This window comes from Punica granatum, chromosome 2 (genome assembly GCF_007655135.1).
Source record: "Punica granatum isolate Tunisia-2019 chromosome 2, ASM765513v2, whole genome shotgun sequence".
NCBI classification, from domain to species: Eukaryota; Viridiplantae; Streptophyta; class Magnoliopsida; order Myrtales; family Lythraceae; genus Punica; species Punica granatum.
The window spans coordinates 28,696,713-28,718,940 of NC_045128.1; the positions used below are offsets into that span (position 1 = coordinate 28,696,713).

The 22,228-nt window shown below is 36.6% G+C and overlaps 2 protein-coding genes across 8 annotated transcripts; one reads left to right on the plus strand and one right to left on the minus strand.

Moving 5' to 3' along the window:
- The first annotated feature begins 1,548 nt into the window (after positions 1–1,548).
- Positions 1,549–4,714, plus strand: LOC116195938 (calcium and calcium/calmodulin-dependent serine/threonine-protein kinase-like). Its single transcript, XM_031525375.1, has 7 exons — positions 1,549–2,270; positions 2,611–2,665; positions 2,767–2,877; positions 2,998–3,230; positions 3,673–3,880; positions 3,992–4,051; positions 4,310–4,714. Exons 1-7 carry the CDS (start codon positions 1,549–1,551, stop codon positions 4,484–4,486), a joined length of 1,566 nt encoding a protein of 521 aa, XP_031381235.1. The 3' UTR covers positions 4,487–4,714.
- On the minus strand, positions 4,165–10,233 carry LOC116195937 (protein FAR1-RELATED SEQUENCE 3-like). 7 transcript variants are annotated; one of them, XR_004154742.1, is made up of 7 exons: positions 10,042–10,232; positions 6,449–8,798; positions 6,213–6,302; positions 5,959–6,108; positions 5,426–5,541; positions 5,099–5,225; positions 4,165–4,735 (listed from the first exon to the last, which is right to left on the minus strand). XR_004154742.1 is itself a non-coding variant. In XM_031525374.1 (7 exons), the coding sequence occupies exons 3-6, from the start codon at positions 8,675–8,677 to the stop codon at positions 5,431–5,433; spliced, it is 2,580 nt and encodes an 859-aa protein (XP_031381234.1). In that variant the 5' UTR covers positions 8,678–8,798; positions 9,596–9,800; positions 10,042–10,233; the 3' UTR covers positions 4,776–5,234; positions 5,426–5,430. The 7 variants fall into 7 exon arrangements, 4 of the variants coding, with proteins under 4 accessions (XP_031381234.1, XP_031381232.1, XP_031381231.1 ...); XR_004154740.1 differs by having other exon boundaries at positions 5,099–5,234; XR_004154741.1 differs by having other exon boundaries at positions 4,165–4,754; positions 5,099–5,234.
- Between the last annotated feature and the right edge of the window lie 11,995 nt (positions 10,234–22,228).

Genomic DNA, 22,228 nt, shown 5'->3' on the forward strand with positions numbered 1-22,228 from the left:
TTTATATATAAAGAACAATTTCCTCATATATTCAACTAAGCTATTTGTACGTTTAACTAGTAGCTTCATGACTCGGGGGCAAAAGAAAGTATATGAGTATCATGAAATCACAAAAATGTGACTCAATAGTAAATTAAGTTTATAGTGAGCAGATTTTATCTGTAGTGGAGAAATTTAAAATACACTGAAAAAGTCTCGTAGTAAGGATCAAGATAATCCATGGTGAAATATAATTAATTTCAGTTCATTGATTGAAGATACGCCTGATCTTATTGAAAAAAAAGAGTACGATTCTCATTAACAATTTTTGTTCGCCATATTCGGGTTGGAGGGGAGAAATGATTGAGTTTTGGCCGACTTTCTTAGTCAATAAATAATAATTTACTGATTAATTAACTAAAACAGTACTAATTTCCATAGTTTATGATCATCATATTATATTGTATATATTTATTGCGTTGAACTTGTCTTCTTCAACATGTCTGTTTTTAATCGCCCTAATATGCTTAAGCTCCTCAACAACTCTAATCGAAACGACAAGTATCTCGAAAACGTGTGCCTACGTATAGCCCTAGTATAAGATCTGCAGTAGGTGTTGAAGTTTTACATGCTACGCGTACTGATTCAAGGACGGTAATCAGAAGATGTAGCTAATTCTTCCAAGCAAATACAAGACAACTTTGGCATGAAAATTTCTCGTGTACTCTGAAAACATAACAGCGCACCACAAAAAGCCATTGATTGGTACAAGGCGCCGAGTCAGTATTAAAAAAGTCATAAGTTTGATGATATTGATTGGTACAAGGCGCCGAGTCAATATTAAAAAAGTCATAAATTTAATTATCATCAGTGTGATTTATGTTCTCTCTCTTATTAGGAAAAAAGAAGCTATCGATTGGCCATAATGGCCTAATGGTTTTAGCCAGTTTTGCAGAAGAAATAATTGCCAAAGAGCTGTATATATCTGGGACTGGCATACGATTGATGAGTGCACTCGGTTCATTTTCGTGTTCTTCTTCCTCATTTTCTATACTCCATAGGTCCCTAATTATATATTATTTTTCGGTTACAAGGAAGGTTTATATCCTTAGTACAATGAAATTAAAATTTTAATAGCTAATAAAGGGACACGAGTATTTTCACAACGAGTATCGAATCTAAACTTTTTTGGTTATTAGGTGAAAGTACGTGTTATTGCGCTACATGCTCTTTGATCTAATCATGTCTTCCTAATTGCCCATGTCTTCTTGATTTTAAGGACAAACAAGGAACTTCCCTAAAAGAGATTGTTGATTGACTGAGTCTCTGTCTCTACTTCCTTAGCAGTTGTACCCTCTCAGTTTGTTCCTTTGTCTCCTTCTCAAACAATTGATGCATTTCTCTTTATATAAATGCAATTCTTAAACTAATCATATTGTCACCAATCATAACACCAAACCACAATTTCAACTTCTCTCCAACTTTTTATACATCATCATCTTCTTCTTCATTGAATCTTACTTCTCTCTGGGTCTTTTCCTAGTTTTCTAGGAAATTGTTTTGCCTTCCATGGGACAGGAAACAAGAGGACTCCTAGATGACTACGAGGTGGTCGATGTCCTTGGGCGAGGAGGCTTCTCCGTCGTAAGGAAAGGGATCCTGAAGTCTGGCGAAGACCGGAAGCCTGTGGCCATCAAGACCCTCAAGCGGCTCGGTGTGGTCTCGGGCCCACCCGCCCTCCCACGGGCCCATCAGGAGAAGAAGACCTTCGTGCCCTCATTGTCGTTCCCCATGTGGAAGCAGGTCCCCATCTCCGATGCCCTCCTGACCAACGAGATCCTAGTCATGAGGAGGATCGTCGAGAATGTTTCCCCGCACGACAACGTGATTGACCTGTACGACGTCTGCGAGGACCAGAATGGTGTCCATCTGATCCTGGAGTTATGCTCCGGTGGAGAGCTGTTTGATCGGATCGTGGCTAGGAGGAGGTACTCTGAGGTTGAGGCTGCTTCGGTGGTAAGGCAGATAGGACGGGGCCTGCACGTGCTCCATGGGGCAAACATCGTTCATAGGGACCTGAAGCCTGAGAACTGTCTGTTCCTGAACGAGCGGGAGGACTCGCCACTGAAGATCATGGACTTTGGGCTGAGCTCGGTGGAGGAATCCGACCCGGTGATTGGGCTATTCGGGTCCATAGACTATGTGTCCCCTGAGGCTCTCTCTCAGGGTTCCATCACTTCCAAGAGTGATATGTGGTCTTTGGGTGTGATTTTGTACATTCTGCTCTCAGGGTATGGCATTATGCCCTGAACCTTTTTCCAAGTCCAATGTTATGTTGCTGTCCGTCATTTTTAACCTTGTTCCGGCAATTGATTCCAAGGACTTGCCTGGTTGATTTTCCTGCTCCTAAGAAGTTTTGCAGGCCATCTTCTGACAATTGAGGCATCTGAACATCTTCTAATCAACTTACAATTAATCATTTGCTGTTTAATAAGTACTCTTTCTAGGAACATTCTAAATTTGAAATAGGCGTTTTCGCCCAATAAACTTGTCCTAAACCTTGTAGAAATATCATGCTTTCTTGGATTTCATTTGTTCGGAAATTGATCACTGTTTAATCCTCAATTGCAGGTATCCACCTTTTGTTGCTCAGTCCAATAGGCAAAAGCAGCAGATGATTATGAATGTCAGTTCAGTTTTCGGGTTTTTTTTTTCTTTTTAATTAATTTTTTTTTATTTTTTCGAATCTTCTCTCCGACCTAATATTATTTCCTTGCTCTTGTACAGGGAGAATTCAGCTTCGATGAGAGGACATGGAAGAACATTTCTTCATCTGCGAAGGACCTGATCTCAAGCCTCCTCGCAGTTGATCCTCACATGAGACCAAGCGCCCAAGATGTATTTCACGGAACCTTGAACTCCGTCAATTTTAGAACACCGGCTAATTTGATTTCATACATCTTGGTTGGTTGATCGGTTGATGAACAACTACTCAACAATTGCTGCCTTGAAATGCAGCTCCTGAATCACCCATGGGTGGTCGGTGACCTGGCGAAAGAGGAGCAGATGGACCCAGAAGTTGTCTCAAGGCTCCAGAGCTTCAATGCCCGCAGAAAACTCCGAGCCGCTGCATTTGCAAGCGTATGGAGCAGCACAATCTTCCTGAGGACAAAGAAGCTCAAGTCCCTCCTTGGGTCCCATGACCTCTCCCCGGAGGAGCTAGAGAATCTCCGGATCAACTTCAAAAGAATGTGAGTAGATAACGGCACTCGTCAAGCTCCTAGCTGTTCAGAAGAGTTTTCCAGGAAAACATGAATCTGTCCCATCGTAATTCAGTGGAACGGTCATCTCTTTTCATTGCTCTAGTCGTCCTGCGCTTTAGCAGATGTATTCCAGTAAGAGCGAAAACCTGGCTTTGTTTCCCAGAAAACTTGGAAGAAAAATGAAACTTAAAAACACATTATCCATGCGATAGCTCTGTTCTTGAAGACCAAATTGTTTTTAACCATTTGGCATACTCCGATTAGTCGGTGACATTATTCTTTACAGAAAAATTCGTAGTTTCCGGCAAATGAATAATGTCTAATGTTGTAACTGGTCTCCATATTGGCAGTAATCTCATCCAATTTCTTGGCACTGATTTCTTGAATGCTTATTTTTGAGAGTGAATATGTACGTGTCAATAATTCCTAGATGTGCAAACGGAGACAATGCCACCCTGTCCGAGTTCGAGGAAGTCCTGAAGGCGATGAACATGTCATCTCTGATTCCCCTGGCTCCTCGGATCTTCGACCTGTTCGACAACAACCGAGACGGAACAGTTGACATGAGAGAAATCCTCTGTGGGTTCTCGAGCCTTAAGAATTCCAGAGGCGACGATGCTCTACGGCTGTGCTTCCAGGTATGACGTGATTGATTTATTTGGAGATATGGCGCCTTTTGATTTGGATCACGGAATCTTATGGAAGCACTAATTAATTGCCGTGTTCTCTTTGGAAACTCACTAATCCAGATGTATGATACGGATCGTTCGGGTTGCATCACAAAGGAAGAAGTTGCTTCGATGCTAAGAGTAAGTGCTCTATTTTGATGTATTGCTTCCCTCCAGTCAGTCTGATTTGCTGGTAGCTCTTCATCGATTCGATAATGAGTTAGTAAGCCCGTATTATGCAAGTCTCACGCGCCTTATCCGAAATTCAAGTAACATATGGTCAAGTTGAGTAAGAATAAGAATAACTGTTATAAAAAAATAAAAAGAGAGAGAGAATAATTGTTTTCTTGATTCTGTTAGACCATGTTGGGACGATAATCTCTTGACCTGTTCGAGCAGGCATTGCCGGAGGAGTGCCTACCAGTAGACATAACGGAGCCAGGGAAGCTGGATGAGATGTTTGACCTGATGGACGCAAACAGTGATGGAAAAGTCACCTTCGAGGAGTTCAAGGCCGCTATGCAGAGAGACAGCTCCCTCCAAGACGTTGTCCTCTCGTCTCTTCGGCCCCAGTAGATTCAGAAGATGGGATTTACTTCCTTTTTTCGTCACACCAATAATCAAAGCAATCAAAAGAAATTTTGTTCCTCACACATTGTTCATAAGTAATCATGTTTTAGGCAACTGAATGTGATCACGATCAATAGGAGGGGTTGAGTCGGTTACATGACAGATCTCCGAGAAGCAAACCTTACTCTTGATTAAATCGACATGAGAAGCTTCTATAACAATAGCAGTTTCTTCTACTTGTTCCAATGGAACCGCCTGAGAAATGTAGTCGTTACTATGGCACAAAAATAAAATAGTGAGCAAAAGGAAAATCGAGAATCATCTTCCTCATAAAGATGCACCACAAGCTGGCGGCTTAAAACCTATGACGTTCACATTCACAAGCTTTAACCTTTTTCCTGGAATAAGTTTACTACACAAGGCTATTACATACAGATGATGTCTGCTATTTCGAACTTAAGAAAGGTCAGAACCTAGATATTGCCATACTACTTGACTACATCTAGTCTAAAACTGAACGAAGCCAACAGATCAATGGGAATAAATTGTAATGGGGACAAAACTATATATGTGTCAATCAAAAAGGTTATTAGGACACTACATTGTACATATCGTTACCTAACAGAGCCGACGCGTTCTGAAGTTCTTCCAGCCAGCAGGTGGATAACAGAAGCTTGAGTCGGGTCTCACCTTTCCCATCCAACCCAGAGTTCAAATAAACTCCCACCTTCTGGTAGCTTCAGTCCTGCATGAACTATGATTTCATGCTAAGGATCACTTGTATGAAACTTTGAAATTACACCAGGAAGGGAAAAGCGTGGGATGAAGAGCCTATGGGTAAGTTTGCTTCAGCAAAGGAGTATGAGGCTATCCCGGAATGCTTCTTAGCTGAAAAAACATCTAGTCCATTTACAGTAAGCAAAGTAGACAAAGCCAGGTACTTACAGTTTCTAGAGCTGCTCCCGGATGTAGGCCATTGACTTCAGCATTGAGCCCAAAGTCTCTCGAGAAACTTGAAATTTCACCTCTGTTTCACCAGAAGATGTCTTTGTATCTTGAAGCTGTCAGTCAGCAGAGATAACTTCTTCATTAAGGGCCAAAGATCTTTTGATAAGTATTAAGGGCTAAGATCAGCTCAAGAGAACATTCACAAAGAAACTCTAGAAATTCCTTAATGAGATTGGAACTCGTCCTAGAATAATGCTTTTCGCAGAGGCATCAAATTTATTCACATGTTCCAACTTTGTGGCAGAGTTCTTCACTTTTAACATGTGAAGCAATCAAGCATAGATAATGTTCTAAGCAGCTATATTCCATATATAGTGTTCCAAAATTTATAGTAACTATGTTCCATATACCTTTCATAGATAATGTTCTAAGCAACCATATTCCATATATCTTGCATAGATAACTTTATGTTAATCAACATGGGGAAGGATGGACAAATAACATTCATAATCCAAAACTAATCTGCATACCTTCAAATTGATGACAGCAACTCTATTGGCCGGTACAGAGAGTTGTTGACTGATATAGGCCATGGACCTCAACATAGGCTCCAAAGTGAGTCTCGTTAACCTGAATTGTATCTCCTCCACTCCAGGAGGATTCTTGCGATAGTCTTCCAGCTACAAGTATTGATAAGAAAAATAAGAAAATCAGAGAAAACTACTAACGACAACAAGAAACAAATGTAGCCTCCGCTGTAATGCAAAAGAATACAAAGACATACCTTCAAGTTTATTACGGCAACTTTGCTAGCTGGTGTTGAATTAGCTGTCTCCATTACCCAAGTCATGGACTTAAAACATGTCAGAACCACCTATATTGAAAGGGAGTCAAAGGAGGTTAACAGAATTTCACCAGTCTAACGCACTAGGAGTCTAACCGAGACTTCTATGTCTGACACTTCAAGCATATGCATAGGGAAAGTTCAAACAGAGGATGAAAAGAAATAACTTTACATACATTGTTATCATGGTGAAAAGAAACAGGTGCCATGCTAGGTTGGTTCAGATCAGCAATTGGAACTCCAACATCATTAAGGTTAAAGCGAGGGACTGCAGTCTCTTGCCAAGGCCAGAGTGCAGGGGGGACCATCTCTGGAACTGATGAGGAGGTTTTATTGCCACTCTCTTCCTGAGAACTTCCACTGCCCTGAGAACTTGGAGGACCATTTTTTGCTATATTTTTCTTCACGCTGACGATCCTTTTAAGACTCTCACTAAGAGCACTTAAAGCAGCACTATAAGTTTCTGGCGCAACTGCCCCTTCCTCAGCATACTTAATAGCCTCCCGACAAAGACTATTGAAGCGTGAGGTAAGAGTTTCTATAGAATGTGGGTCTGCATTTTGTTCTTCTAATCCTGACCCAGATTTTGCATTCCTTGTCCATCGCTTTAATATATAACGGCCTGGAAGAGTGAGAACATTTGTTACTGTAAAAACTGTTAGGATATGTCTGCAGAGTACGCCTGAGTATTCAAACATCTGACAGCTGCAACTTGCTTTCATTTCTGAAACATCCAGAGTGACAATAAATGCCTTGTGATCGTGTTCGTATTTCGCAACCCTGAATTTACTGACAACCCCATCACCCTCAATTTTGTTTGCCGTGTATACAAAAGTCTCAACCAGTTCCTCCTGAAACTTTGCGAAGATTTTCTTTGTGTATATGTTTGCTGCCTGTTGTTCCATTGGTGATGGTGTCTTCAGTACGGGAGTTGAGCAGATTGTATCATAATCAGCTTCTATTTCCTTTTCCAGCGAGTGCTCCAAAGCCCTTTCATACTGCTTAAAAAACATAGGAACTGTTGTCTGCTGATTCACATAGCCATCAAAGAATGAGCTAACCCCATGGTTAGAAGAAATTGCAGCGAAGAAAGTTCCACGAAAATATACTGGAGCCCATTGCTTCCGAGCATTATACACAGCTTGGAGCCACTCATTCTTGCGGACATCATATTTATCAAGGATGGAGCTCCAGGATGTTTCAAAATCCTCAATTGTTTCTGAGAAATTTATGCAACTGTACAGATCTCCATAGAAAGAGGGATGAGCAAGGTATATGTGAGCTAATCTTTCTTGGCCCTCCCTCAATATATGCCACTTGCATATGCAATGCCGGGTTTGTGGGAAAACCTGGGTAACGGCTACCTTTATTGCCCTATCTTGGTCTGTTGTTATCGAAACTGGGGGCTTACCATCCATCGCTGATAGCCATGTCCTGAACAACCAAGTAAAGGAAGCCTCCGACTCATCTAAAAGTAACCCACAACCAAACAATATCATCTGACCATGATGGTTAGTACCAGTAAAAGGAGCAAATGGAACTTGATAATGATTTGGCCTGTAGATGGTATCAAATATCACAGCATCCCCAAAATGGGTATAAGCTGCCCTTGATCTTGCATCAGCCCAAAACACATTGGTCATACGATTATCGTCATCTAGCTGGATTGCATAAAAAAAACCGGGATTTTCTGCTTGCATTTTCCTAAAGTAATTAAGGAGATTCTGAGCATCACGCTCAAGGGTTCTCCTTTGACAACCAGGTCTGAAGTAGTTAAAATGAGAAAAAACTGGATTGAAGGTCATGACTGGGTGAGTTGGTCCAACGGGAGAGTTACTCCTCATTACTTTATTTGGTTCATATGAGACATTACTCCCGTCAATCGAAACATGCACATCATTCCGGGCATCCACAGATTCAGTCACGTTTTTCATGGTACCAGCAAAATGCCTGCGAGGACGAAGATGATGGAACTTACTGGGAGTAACAATGGAGTGATTATGTTCTTCCGCAAACTTTGTCACGACCCAGTTGTCAGTATCTTTTCTCTCAACTCTAATCATTGCGTTGCAGCTCTCGATGTTTTTCCGCTTGAAAACCTCTCTGGAACATGCAAAGTCCCAGCTGACAATCGGTCCATCCGGCTTGGAACGGCTGAATTGACCAGCATGGGTGCTAAAACCAATACGCCTCGAGTAAGCATCATAAAATTTTTTGGCAGCAGTTTCTGATTCAAACTCCATGCCTACTGACGGTTTAGCACTGGCATCATTTCCCAGAGCAGTTTCTTCCCTGTCAGAAGAATTTTCACCTACATCCTGTTGTTCTGTTCGGTCAGAACCAGCATTTTCACTGTCCTGATAATCCCCTGCACCCCCATCCACATCTACTACTTCAGCCTCCATCCTTATCAAAGCTCTACTTCTGAAATGACTGAATCTCCTGAGTGTGCTACAATTTGCACATTATGTTGGCTCATACTGGTAAAGGTGGGAGCGAAGTTCAGGCTGCAGTCTTCACCTTCACCTAATAAAAAGAAGGGAGAATTTGTAAGCACTACAAGTTTTGAACAGAAGGATCAGGGTAGAAAATTGGAATTGACCAGGAATGAGAAGCACCCCAACAGTAAATCATAACAAAAAGTTAATTTACAAACAGGAAAAAGAAAAGGAAAAATTAATATATTAAGTGGGCTTTCTAAACAAAGCAGGACTGGCAGGAAACCACATGTCACATCGCAAGGTAATAGCATTTCTATAGGTGTAGTTGAATCAATATTTACTATGCAGCCGTTAGACTCTTTGCCTTTGACACACTGAAACGATTACATTCCTCAGAGAGGTGAACCTAAAATAATGGTCATCAAGGAGCTTTGATTCCTCAAGCTCCAAGAACAAAGGCATCTTTGAAAGGCCACGTTTGAGAACACTTCATTAGCCCCATGCGTAGTATTGCATTCATTTGATATTTGACATTTTCGGTTACAAGGGAGGCCCAAGGCCTAGTACAAGGAAATAAAAAGCTACGCAAAGGGGCACATGTAGTCCGATTGACGAGAATCGAACAAGGAACCTTGATTCCTAGGTGAGGATGTGCCACTGCACTTCACCCACTTCCTCAACACTGCTAATATGTGAAATATGATGCAATGTAAGCTTTCCATCGCAATCATGCCCTTTTCTTTTTCGGGTAATAATGGGTCGGCTAAAACCACGAAAGTTGGAAGCTTTAATCCATTTGGCACTTTGTATATGTCATAAAAAGAAACTGTAAGTATCAACAATGGACTTCAGCTCTAGAACTGAAAGGACTAGTCGACTTACAATAGTTGGGACTGAAAACTAGGATGAAAGCCAAGGATCTCCTGTTAGCTCCTTCGGAAAACATAAAACTCCATTCTTAAGCATCAAAACTGCTTCCCGAATCCAAAAGCAAACCTACTTCATGGTATTGCTAGCTGCCCACTAAAGTTAGAGCACCACCCGATGCTTTCTTTACTCAAAGGCATCACTTTGAACTGATTCCGACCTTCATTTCAAGAAACTGACTCCGATAAAAACATTAAACTCGGGAAAACTCCACAATTCGCAGAAGAGAAATCCCAAAAACAAACCACCAAATTAATCATGCCCCTGTTCCTAGGAACTACAAAAGCAGGGCTCCGAGCACTTTCGGCATCATGGAATGCGTCAAGAGCAAAGTAAAACATTCACGAATAATTCCACCAAGCACATGGAGGGCCGAAAATGGAACAAGAATCCGAACTTACAGCGAAAATTGAGACGAAGAACATGGGAATGGAATCCGAATTGGTGAGATTTAGGGCTCTGTTTCAGCTCAATTACGGTGAGCGTTAGCAGTACACACAGACGACAGCTTGAGTCCCGGAAGAAGAGGGAGAGGCCAAACACCGAATGCCTGTGAAGAAGGAACCGCAAAATTTTCATTTTTCTTCTTTGTTCTTTTCCTTTTCCTTTTTTTAAAGAAAAACAGAAAAATATAAGAAACTTTTCATATAAAAAAAAAGAAATGGAAGACTGTATTTATCTATTTGTTTATTTATTTATTAGCCTATTTAAATTTAGTTAAGTGTACTTTCCTTTTTTTTTAATTGTTGAAAAGGGAATCATGTATATTTATTCATTAGCTATTCATTATCTGTTTTTCTTTTCTGGGTAAATATTTCATGGAGTTAATTAACAATTTCGTCCGGTAGATGAACAAGTTAAATTAGTCAGATTCTTGTCATAATTTTCTGCATCAATTAAGTCCTTATATACATCAATTTCGTCCAAGTATACATTGATTTCATCCATATATTCATCAATTTAGTCATTGTATACATCGATTTTCTCCTTATATACATCAATTTGAACTTTCTATTTTTCATTTTCATCTTCATATATATCAATTTGGTTCCCGTATACGTCAATTTGGTCCCTCACATATATCAATTAGATCCCTCTGTTAACCAACGGATGCGGGAACATCAAATAGGTCCTTCCGCTACCTTTTTCCCCTTAATTTTTTTTAAAAAATTTTCTTATTTATTTATTTTTGGTTTAATGATTATAAAGTATCTTATTAATTATTATGTTTTGTTTGATCGTTTTTTCTCTAAAATATCTTTATTTGTCTCTCTTGACCTCACAATTTTACTCTTTTTATTCTTTCTTTGAGTTTTACCTTATTGGACTAAATTCTACACTTCCTTCCTCTTCATATATGTAAATATGTATTTACATAATACACTAGCTTTTATATCCGTGCGTTGCACATGTTATTTGACTTATTTTAATTTTAAAGTGATTTTAAAATTTTAATTGAAATTATTTTGTTATTTATTGATTTTGAATATACGATATTGTTTCATTCCCCTAGCATATCTTATATACCTCGACATCAACGAACATGTAAACATAATATAACAATAATTTCTTTGGTGCGATTAATTTCCAAATTTTAACGTATTAATTGAATTTGAAATTGTATAACTTCTTTACATATTTATTCAATTTATGCTCAATTTTTTTTTACTTTAAATGTATAATAATTTTATTCATTCCACAGAGTCATTCTCGTGGACTCTCGTGGAGTCAACAATATAATCAGCAATTCATCTAACTTTCATCTAATTTTCAGAAAAGAAAAAAATACATTTAAAATTTTTAGGAATTATATTATCAAGAGCAAATCATTAAATAATTTAATCTTTTAGGTAATATTTAAATCTTTTGCAAATATATAATTGTCCAAACTAGTGCTTTATCTCGTGCGGGTTGTTTCATTTATTACATTGTTTTATTTGAATTAATCACATTTAATAAGATTAATTTCTTATTTAGAATACTAACATTTTTCATTATTAAATGCAGATTGAAATAATAATTTTCAGTGAAATTGAATAACTCTGTGTAAAATCAGAATAATTTTTAATTACAATTAGAGTAAATTTAACATTTCAATAATAATTTTGCAACAAATCGTCTTGTGCAATGGACAAGCTTATTTTAATTGTATATATGTATTTTCGTATTGTATTTAAGAATTTATAATATTAAATATAATAAGTTATATATAGTATTAATTTCAATATTCTAACATGATCATCAATTTTGTATATAAAATGCAAGTAGTAATATAACAAAATTAAAAGTGTCCAATATAGTTTTATCCATACATTTCATTTCTTAATATTATATACTTTTTTGGTAATTTTTTTAAAAAAATTTCATTAACTTTAATGATACATTTTTGCTCACTTTTGTAAAAAAAGAGAGTATTATAATTTTTTGTTATCATTTTAATGCTTTCAAATTTATTATTTTAATTCAATATTTTTAAATTTATAGTTTTTAAATGATATTTATCTTTTTATACTTTTCAAATGCATTAATTGAAGGGCATTTATTGTGCTTCAAGTTAATTTTATTAATATATTAGGTTCTTGAACCCGTATAAAGAAAATTTTATTATAAGAATTTAAATATGAAAACACTAATTGCTATCATTTTATAATTTTTATTAGTGAAAATATATTTTTTATACTATACAAACTTCAATATGATAAATTTCAAACCCACGCTAAATGAAATTAATTGAAGAGTTCGAGTGAATAATTTATGTAAAATAGTTCATATAGATAATCACAATCATCAATTTAATTTATAGAAAAAAAATTAAAATCCTGAAAATTTAAAACTCTTCGCTTTAATTATTGAAAGACCAATAATAATAAAATCTATCAATTTTTAAAATTTGTATTAAGCTAAGTTTTATTCTCAATCACATTTTATGTATTAAATTTTGTGAACTTGAATAATTTTTATAAAATGGGTTCAATGTGAGATGTCTTGATCGAACTTTTATAAAGTTAACAGTGATTTTTAAAATTTAATTTTAAATTTTAAATAATTATCAATATCATTAATAATTGGAAAAATTACAGTAATGGTCCTAAATGTTTGTCATTTTTTGACTATGAGTCCTCAAAGTTTGACTTTGGTAAAACTAGTCCTAAAACATTTTGAAATGTGGCAGAATTGGTCCTATCTGTTACAGACCGTTACCGAGCTGATGACATGGACTTAATGGCGTCAAATCTATCTAGTTGGCTGTTAGCATGATGACGCGACCTTACGGATCAAACTGGGCCATCCATGCAACTCGGCTTGAAGCTTCGGAACGAACAATATTATCAACCCGACCCGGCTTGGATTCCCGCTCTTTCCCAAATTGAGCTGAAACCCTAATTTCAAAAAATCCCTGAAATCCCCCTTCGAGACCGAAGCAATTGAAACCCTCCCTAATCCCTGACGAAATCCCTGTGAAATCTCCTACCGGAACCCTAAATTTCCGAAATCCCCCGAAATCCCCCTTCAGACCAAATCAATTGAACCCAAATCCCCTAATCGATGCCAAAATCACCAAAATTGATGAAATCCCCAAAATCCCTTGGAAATCCCATGCAATCGGAACTCTAAATTCCCAAATTCCCCGAAATACCCGTTATGTCCAAACCAATCGAAACCCTAAACCCCTAATCCTAGACGATTATTGGCATGAAATCTGTCATTCAACATGAGATTGGACGGGAAGCTTCCAGAGGAAAGACATCTGGTTCGACTCCAGCTAGTTCGAAGGAATCGTCAACCTTTTCTAGTGGCAATGCAGGGCTCTGTAGCTACGGATTGCGAGTTCAACATAAGATATCATGCACAGCAAACAACCCAGGTAGAAGATTTGTTGATTGCCCAAGGTACCAGGAAAATGGAGGGTGTGGTTATTTTAGGTGGATTGACAATCGATTTGAAGGTTCTAAGCAGAAATCGATTGCTGAAGAGGAGGTTTCATCGTGTGAATGTGAAATGAAGTATATGAAATTGAAGATTAATGAATTGGAGCAGGAGTTAAAGCACCGACAGAGTCATGGTGATGTTAGAGTAGTTATATCTGCAATTTGCATCTCAATTGTGATTGGAATCTTGTTTGGGATGTGGTTGGAGTGTAAAATCTGTATTGGCAAGTAGTAGGATGCCCTGTGGATGTTTGTTAAATTTTTCTAGTGTGTAGGCGGATGGTTGTTAAATTTTTATGGTCTATATGCTTGTAAGTGATTTTGTACTCCCCTATTGCTAATGAAATACACAAGGTGTGTTTTTGGATATCTTCTGGAAAGCTGGCAAAGTTCTGTGTCCTGATAACTGATTGTTGCCAATGTTTATGTGTTCTGCAGTAGTTGTTCTCCCACCTGTGTTCTGCAGATTGTGGCAAAGTTTATGTGTTTTGCTTTGTCCTGATCGTGGCAAAGTTTATGGAATTGTCCTAATGTCTCTATTGTGTTCTACAGTTGTTCTCCTACCTGTGTTCTGCAGCTTGTGACAAAGTTTCTGTCCAACTGTTCTGATATGGTCCTGTTACTGTCCAACTGTTCTGATATGGTCTTGTTACTGTCCAACTGCTAAATGTCCCGATATGCTATTGTTTTTGGCCAACTGTTCTGATATGCTACAGAACCTGATAACTGATTGTTGCTAAAGTTTCTGTGTTTTACAGTAGTTGTTCTCCCACTTGTGTTATGCAGATTGTGGCAAAGTTTCTGTGTTATGGAATTGTCCTGATGTCTCTATTGTGTTCTGCAGTTGTTCTCCTACCTGTGTTCTGTAGCTTGTGACAAAGTTTCTGTCCAACTGTTCTAATATGGTCATGTTATTGTCCAATTGTTCTGATATGGTCCTGTTACTGTCCAACTGTTAAATGTCCCGATATGCTATTGTTTTTGGCCAACTGTTCTGATATGCTACAACATTCTGTTTGTGACTAAGTTGTTGACAAAGTTGTGACAAAGTTTCTGCTAATAACAATTGTTACTGTCCAACATTCTGATTGTAACAAAGTTGTTCACAAAGTTGTGACAAAGTTGCTGCTGATAACAACTGTTACTGTCCAACATTATGATTGTTGACAAAGTTGTTCTCCTAATGTTTTTGTTCTATGTTGGCCTAATTCAACAGATATGACATAAAACAATGGCATAAATGGAATTGTCTGAACTCTGTTGATACATAACCATACTAATGTTGCAAGAATTCTTTACATCTGTACATCACAAATATATAACAAAAAAACTATGCAAATCTTCTTTCTAGCTCATAATATTGTAAAAACAACCAAAAACAAAAACAGATTGAATCATACACTTTTTCCAGTTGAACTCCCTTGAGATGATTGCGCTCCTATTTTTCCGCTTTCATTAGAAATGTAAAGGTTTGATTTCCTTTGTGCGATCAATTGAAGCTCATTAATAGTCACTGTCTGCCTAGAATGATCAGCTTCCCTACCCACGATCAATTCTCCTACACTTCCAGGCTACACTTACACATAGATGTATTTCCCAGATATGTATCACTGTCCATGATATGAAAGCACAAATAATATGGTCAAATTAAATAGAGGATCAATTCCATTACAATAATTGACTCACATTCATTACAATGTATTCTCTATTAATAATTGGGGTTGTTCTTGCCCTGATCTCTGTAGTTGTTGAGTCTGATATCCCCTTTAGTGAATTGGATTTTTTTCTATTTCCTCCATCTCCAATATTGGTAAACCTTTTCTGCCCCTAATTACAATGAATGTTTAAACTGACAAACAATATGAAATCATGAATCTTATAGTGGATATCTAGTATATCGAACATACCATTGGACTTTGTTGCACTGTAGCAGATCTACAGATAGGCTGCTAACCAAAAATCCAAATTTAGTAACAAACAAATATTGAAATCCATAAAGTTCAAATTTACTTACTAGTTCAGTGTTGTTTTTTCTCGCTAGAGTACACCTCCTCCTATTATGACCAGGCTACCTACATATGCCGCAGGTATTAGCTGTACCTTTACGAGACATTTGCTCAACCCCACCTTTTCCAACGGTAGTCTCCAACAATGTCTTTCTTCTTAGTTTCTTTTGTCTGCCTTTCTTCTTATTCTTCTTCAATAATGGAGGTATAGGTGATTCATGCATGTTAGTTCTCTCCCAAAACTTAGGGTCCCTCACAGGCTCCATCACCTTCCCATAAGCTTCTAAAAACATCTCCTTCTTGTAGAAATTATGAACCGAATCACTTGGGTCTAATCCCTTATCTAACAAGGCACACACAGCATGACAACAAGGGATTCCAGAAAGCTGCCATGCCCTACAATCACATGATTTATTCTTGATGTCAACCACATACTTGGTATCCCAAGCCTCGATCTCATAACCATTTTCACCATTCCAAGTTGCATGACAATACCTACTAAACTTCACATTTTCTTGCAATTTTTTTTCAATCCTAGGACCAAAAACATTTGTCCACTTCTCACATTTTGCTCTCTGAGTAGGGATCATTTCCATCACCAACTTCCTAATGTCCTCTAACATCGAATAAATGGATTTACACCTTGCTTTAAGTATTCTCCCATTAAAGGCTTCACACAGATTATTATCAATAATGTCACATTTAACCATGGAATTAAAGAAAGCCTTACACCAATGCTTGGGATTTGGTCTTTCCAGCAAGTCCTTATATGCTTGGGGTGACATTTTACGGAGTAATTCCATATTTTCATTGAAATTGGTTTCAATGGTTGATTTGGCAATGTTCCAGAATTGCCTCTGTATCCTTGGCCCCTTGTGACTTCCACCCCAATTAGCATAGATGTGCCTTGCACACATTCTATGCTCTACATGAGGGAACAACTGAGCTACTGCTTGTCCCAGCCCCTAGGTAAAAAAACACAACAATTAGCGCACTTTTTAAAAATAACATGAGAGGAATAATTAATCTGTATGTATATTATTTACATTACCTTTTGTTGATCAGATATGATTGACCAACCCAAGCCATTAGTTATGTTTAAGTCCTCCTTAAGCAAACTCAAAAACCATAACCATGTATTTCTACTCTCAACTTGAACTACAACCCAAGCAATGTGAAACATTTGATTGTTCCCATCCCTACCAATGGCAATTAGCAGTTGACCCTTCACCATTATCTTCAAGAAACACCCATCAAGACCAATTATTTGCCTGCAGCCCTTTACAAATCCTTTCTTCAAAGCCTCCAAGCACACATAAAATCTATCAAAAAACAGGTGGCTCAGTTGATATTGGCCTTTGAACCATCATATAGATAGAGGAATCCCTATTTGATCTCTTCAATTCATCAGCATAAAACCACATCAAAGCATACTCTGCTTTACTATCACCAACCAACAAATCATTAACCGTTTCCTTTGCCCTCCTACACTAGTGTCTAGATACGTCCACACCTAACTGCTCCTTTACTAGTTTTTTGAATTCATTTAGCTTGATGGACGGAAGTGACCTGATTGTGCCCGTGTAATGTCTAGCCAACCATCGGCTATTCACTATACTATTCTTGTAAGTGACACTACAGGTCTGATTGTCACAAATTTTTCTTATTTGGTAAGCATCAAGGTTCTTCATGAATTTGGCAACTATATTCTAAGGACAAGTCCTCTCTTTACACCTCACTCTTATATACTCTTTGCAATTCTTTTATTAGTATAGATTCCTTTGGGTCTTCACAGAAGCCAAACAAATTGCATCCTTAAACTGTTTCCCATCATCAAACAATTGACCCACAGTAAAAGTTGACAACTCACAAGTCGGTTCATATTGAGGGAATGTACCTGACTTTCTGAAATAACATCTGGGTTGTTTTTCTCTCAATGTGTCTTCATCATCCCCAAACTCTGAACTTGATTCACCGAAGTTAATGCTGCAGGCCTCATTAGAAGATGGATAATATGTTATGTATCCTTCATGTGTTGTATTAGCAGTAATAACAATCGTGCCCTCTTTCTCTTTGCCCTTGTTTTTCTACTTATCTTGTCTTCCTTCCCTTATAATAGTATCTAGATTCTTCTCTAGCCTCACACTCTTCAACTTTTCAGCTCTGTTCTTCTTCGCAATTAAAACTTGGGACCTGATGTCTTGGAGTTTAGGATCATCTTCTTCACTGAGATCTGCAGGCACATCCCCATTACCAAAATCACTCTCACTCCCACTACTGTTCTCTTCACTTTCTTCTGTAGCTGGATCAATCCTATCGAAAGTCTCCTCAGCACCTCCCTTTGTAGCCGTCTCCTCAGCACCTCCCTCTGTAGCCGCCTTAGGGTTCTCAACATTTGCTTTAGGGTCGGTTATGTGCTTCACATACAGCTGGCAAAATTTATACTCCAACAGCTGCCCTGTGACTTGAATGACATAACTGTCCTTGTAAACCTCAAATAATCCCTCTTTTAACCCCTTCCCATGGACCCTACACAAGACCACCTCTATATTACCTTTATACCCCATCTTTTCCAATTCTTTCATCATATGAGTAATAGACGCTTTGTCTGGGTTAATATCCCAAACCAATTTTTCACCCCCACTATACAATAGTTCCCCTCCTTCTTCCTTAAATGACCCGCCATTGTGTATTTCAAGAGTGTATCCATGATAGCTGAAGTTGACAAAGTCCAAATTATCCATTCTACAACACTAATGTAACAGAATAAGCATCATCATTAAAACGAATCACAATATTGACAATCTTTCATTAAAACACGGTTTGACCAAAAAATTCAACAATATTTGAATAATACCTACAATGAAACTGAAAATGATCAGTAATGAGGAGTAATGAGCCTCTCTCCTCCTCCTCTCTTATCCTCAGTAAATGAACATGAACGGTAAATTCTTGCTTCTCCTCTTATTCTTCTTCTTCTTCAGGTCAGCTTCTCCTCAGTAATTGAATATTACCTACAATGAAACCGAAAAAGATCAGTTTAGAGGAGTAATGAGCCTCTCTTCTCCATTCCTCCTCTCTTATCCTCAGTAATAAAACAGGTAAATACCCCCCCTAATTCAAAATTACTTTCATTTTTTTTTGCTACTAAATTGATCAAGCTCGGACCTTGCTTCCTCTCCTCTCCTCCTCTCTTCTCCTCAGTAAATGAACGAGAAATACTTGCTTCTCCTCTTATTCTTCTTCTTCTTCGGCTCAGCACCTTGCTCCTCCTTGCTTCTTCGGGTCTGCTTGGAATGGTGAAATTGATCAAGCTCGGACCTTGCTTCTTGTCCTCTCCTACTCTCTTCACCTCAGTAAATGAACGGGAATCGGGTCAGCATCTTGCTCCTCAGTAAACTCAGACCTTGCCTCTTCGGGTCTACTTGGAATGGTGAACTCGAAGCTTGCTTGCTTCTTCGGGTCAATCGAAGCTTGCGTCTGCGTCTTTAACTCGAAGCTTGCTTCTTCGGGTCTGCTTCTCCTATACTTCCTCTTCGGGTCTGCATCTTCCTTTTCTCACCTCTCAGTACGTTTGACTGAGGCCACTTTTCTTAGTATGTTTCTCTGAGGCCAATCGAGTTGAAAGGATAAGCAGCGGGTTTAGCAGTTGGGTAGATCCACGGGTTGAAAGAATGGCCCGGTTTGATCCGTAAGGCCACGTCATCATGCTAACAGCCAACTGGATGGATTTGATGCCGTTAAGTCCATGTCATCAGCTCAGTAACGGTCCATAACAGATAGGACCGGTTCTGCCACATTTCAAAACGTTTTAGGACTAGTTTTACCAAAGTCAAACTTTTAGGACTCATAGTAAAAAAATAACAAACATTTAGGACCATTACTGTAATTTTCCCATTAATAATTTACCAATGAAATCCTTAACATTATGAATATCTATTTACTTATGAAATAACGATAAGTGTTTAATATATTTCTTTGATATATTTATTTCTTTATTGACAATAATAAATTATTATTTAATTTTTACATTGTATATTAATTTATTAAGACATTTATTATTTGATTGATTGATTGATTTATTTATTTGCATGAATAATTATAATTTAATTTCTATATTGCATATTAAATTTTTTAAGACATTTACTATTGGATATATTTATTTTTTATAATAATAATAATAATAATAATTACTATTACATAGTGTAATTTAAAATCTATATTGCATATTAATTTATTAAGACATTTACCATTCTACAATTATGCAATAACAATTAGTGATTACTGCATTTCTTTGGATATATTTATTTCTTCATTGACAATAATAATAATTATTTAATTTCTATAATGTACATTAATTTATTAAGACATTTTTTATTAGATATATTTATTTATATGTCTGCTGTAATAATTATAATTTAATTGCATATTAATTTTACTAAGACTTTTACTATTGGATATATTTATTCTTTTTTATAATAATAATAATAATAATAATAATTATTATTATTATTATATTTTTGATTTAAAATTTATATTATATTTTAATTTATTAAGACATTTACCATTGTACCCCTATTTATTAGGATGGATACAACTTTTTATATATATATATATATGTACAAATAGATTATGGATCTAAAATATACTATTATAAAGGTAAAAGCTATTGCCAATATATTATATTAGAAGATTCATGTTCATAATATTTTCTGTTTTAGATCTTTGTCTATCGTGATTTCACTTATCTTCTTTTTGTCCGACACTTTGAACTTATATGTCCTTTCTTTTCGCATTTATAGCAAACTATTTCTCTTTTATTTCCTTTAAAAGATTTTTTCGTAAATCTTTTCGTATTCTTTGAGGAATATTTTGGATATTCTTCTTTGCATGGTTTTATAGACTTTCTACTATACTTATTTCGAAATGATTTTTTCACTTGCTTTGAAGGAGGAGATTCGCCTTTCATTAAACCATATTGTGAGCAAAATGATCCTAATTCTCTTTTAAACCTATTAGTATCTTGTGATACTTTCACTTTAATTCCGTACGTTGCATTAATCCTTCTTCTGTGACATAATTTATAATTTCTCCATATGTTAAAGCCGAATAGGGTATGTTTCTGTCATGTCTTTCCCTAATTGGTTCTCTTACTGTTTCTGCAAATAAAGGTGATAATCCGGAAATAAAATTTTCCTTCTAGAAGTCTTGATTACAGTCTGTTCTTAGAAACACCTTGGCCAAAAATACATCTTTATACCATCTAAAATTGTGTAAAGTCGAACAGTTTAAGTTTGTTAGCAGTTTCGTAGATCTCTCTAGCAATTGATGTGGGTCACCTACAAAGTGTTTAGTAATTGCATAAATTAGGGTTGATACTGCTATTTTCATATCTTCTTTGTTTATGTGTTGCGTAGCAGTTAAAATGTAATTTTGTTGTTCTTCTATTAGATAATTATCCCACCATCCTTTCAGGAGATCAGTGAATCCTATTATTAGTAATTAATTTAGCAATTGCGTTATCATTATTATTTCTTTCCCTATATGCCGTAACATCTATAATAATTTCGTTAAGTGTATTTATAATTTGATGCTCCGATTGTTCCTCTAGATTCCATTCGTAATATTATCACCATAATAAGAAGCAACAAGTATTGGTTCCTCATATTGTAAATCAAGAGGCGTCGGTCTAGGGTAGTAATTTTTTGAAAAGAAATGCCTTTTATCTTGCTTATATCTTCATATTTTGTTTAAGTTGGAGCTTTCATTATTCATTTACCTAATGGTCTACTAATTTATCAATTTCATCTTCAGTTTCTCCACTTTCTTTTTCGCTTTCATCATTTTATGAGATTACATGAATATTTTTATTTTTATTTTTACCTCGAGTGAGTTTGTCTATCTTTATGGTGATTTCCTTTTAACAATTCATTCGTATTTTCTTTATTTAGAATGAAAAGTTCTTCATCTGAAATTACTAGTGGCTATAGTATATGTAACTATATAGTATATACTATATCTTTTTGGCGGAATATATAATATACCATCTCATTAATATAATTATATATGTAACTATGTTGTACTATCTACATATACATAATAATGTAATTACATAAATAATATAAATTTTTCATATAATATGATAAGTTTACTTTGATGTGATTTGATCTCTTCACATTTTTATTCATAGATTTTAGCCATTAGACTTAATTCTTAAATCCTAGGGGTGATCGGTTTCGAGTACCTTGTATTTTTCACGATACCCGGACCCCACCCTGTAAGAGACAAGTTCCAAAATTTTAGAACTGGATCCTACCCTGTTGAATTCTGAAACTGGAACCTACCTGAAACCTGTATTATACTATAGGTTCCAAGTACCCTGTTGGAACTTATAATTTTTTTTCTCTGGCTAAATAAAATTGAAAATATCACATACATAATCAGTAATCATGCCAAATAGAATATCAACAAAAATTTAGATTAATCCACAAAAAAATATGTCTTATTAATTCATCGATAAAATTAAACATCCATAATACTATCCCACACAACAAAGTGCCTCTGTTCCGATTCATTAGAAGAGATAGTAATTTTACTCTTTCATATTTTTTTTTAATAAATAACTGGTTCCGGATACCCTGTAGGCAGGAACC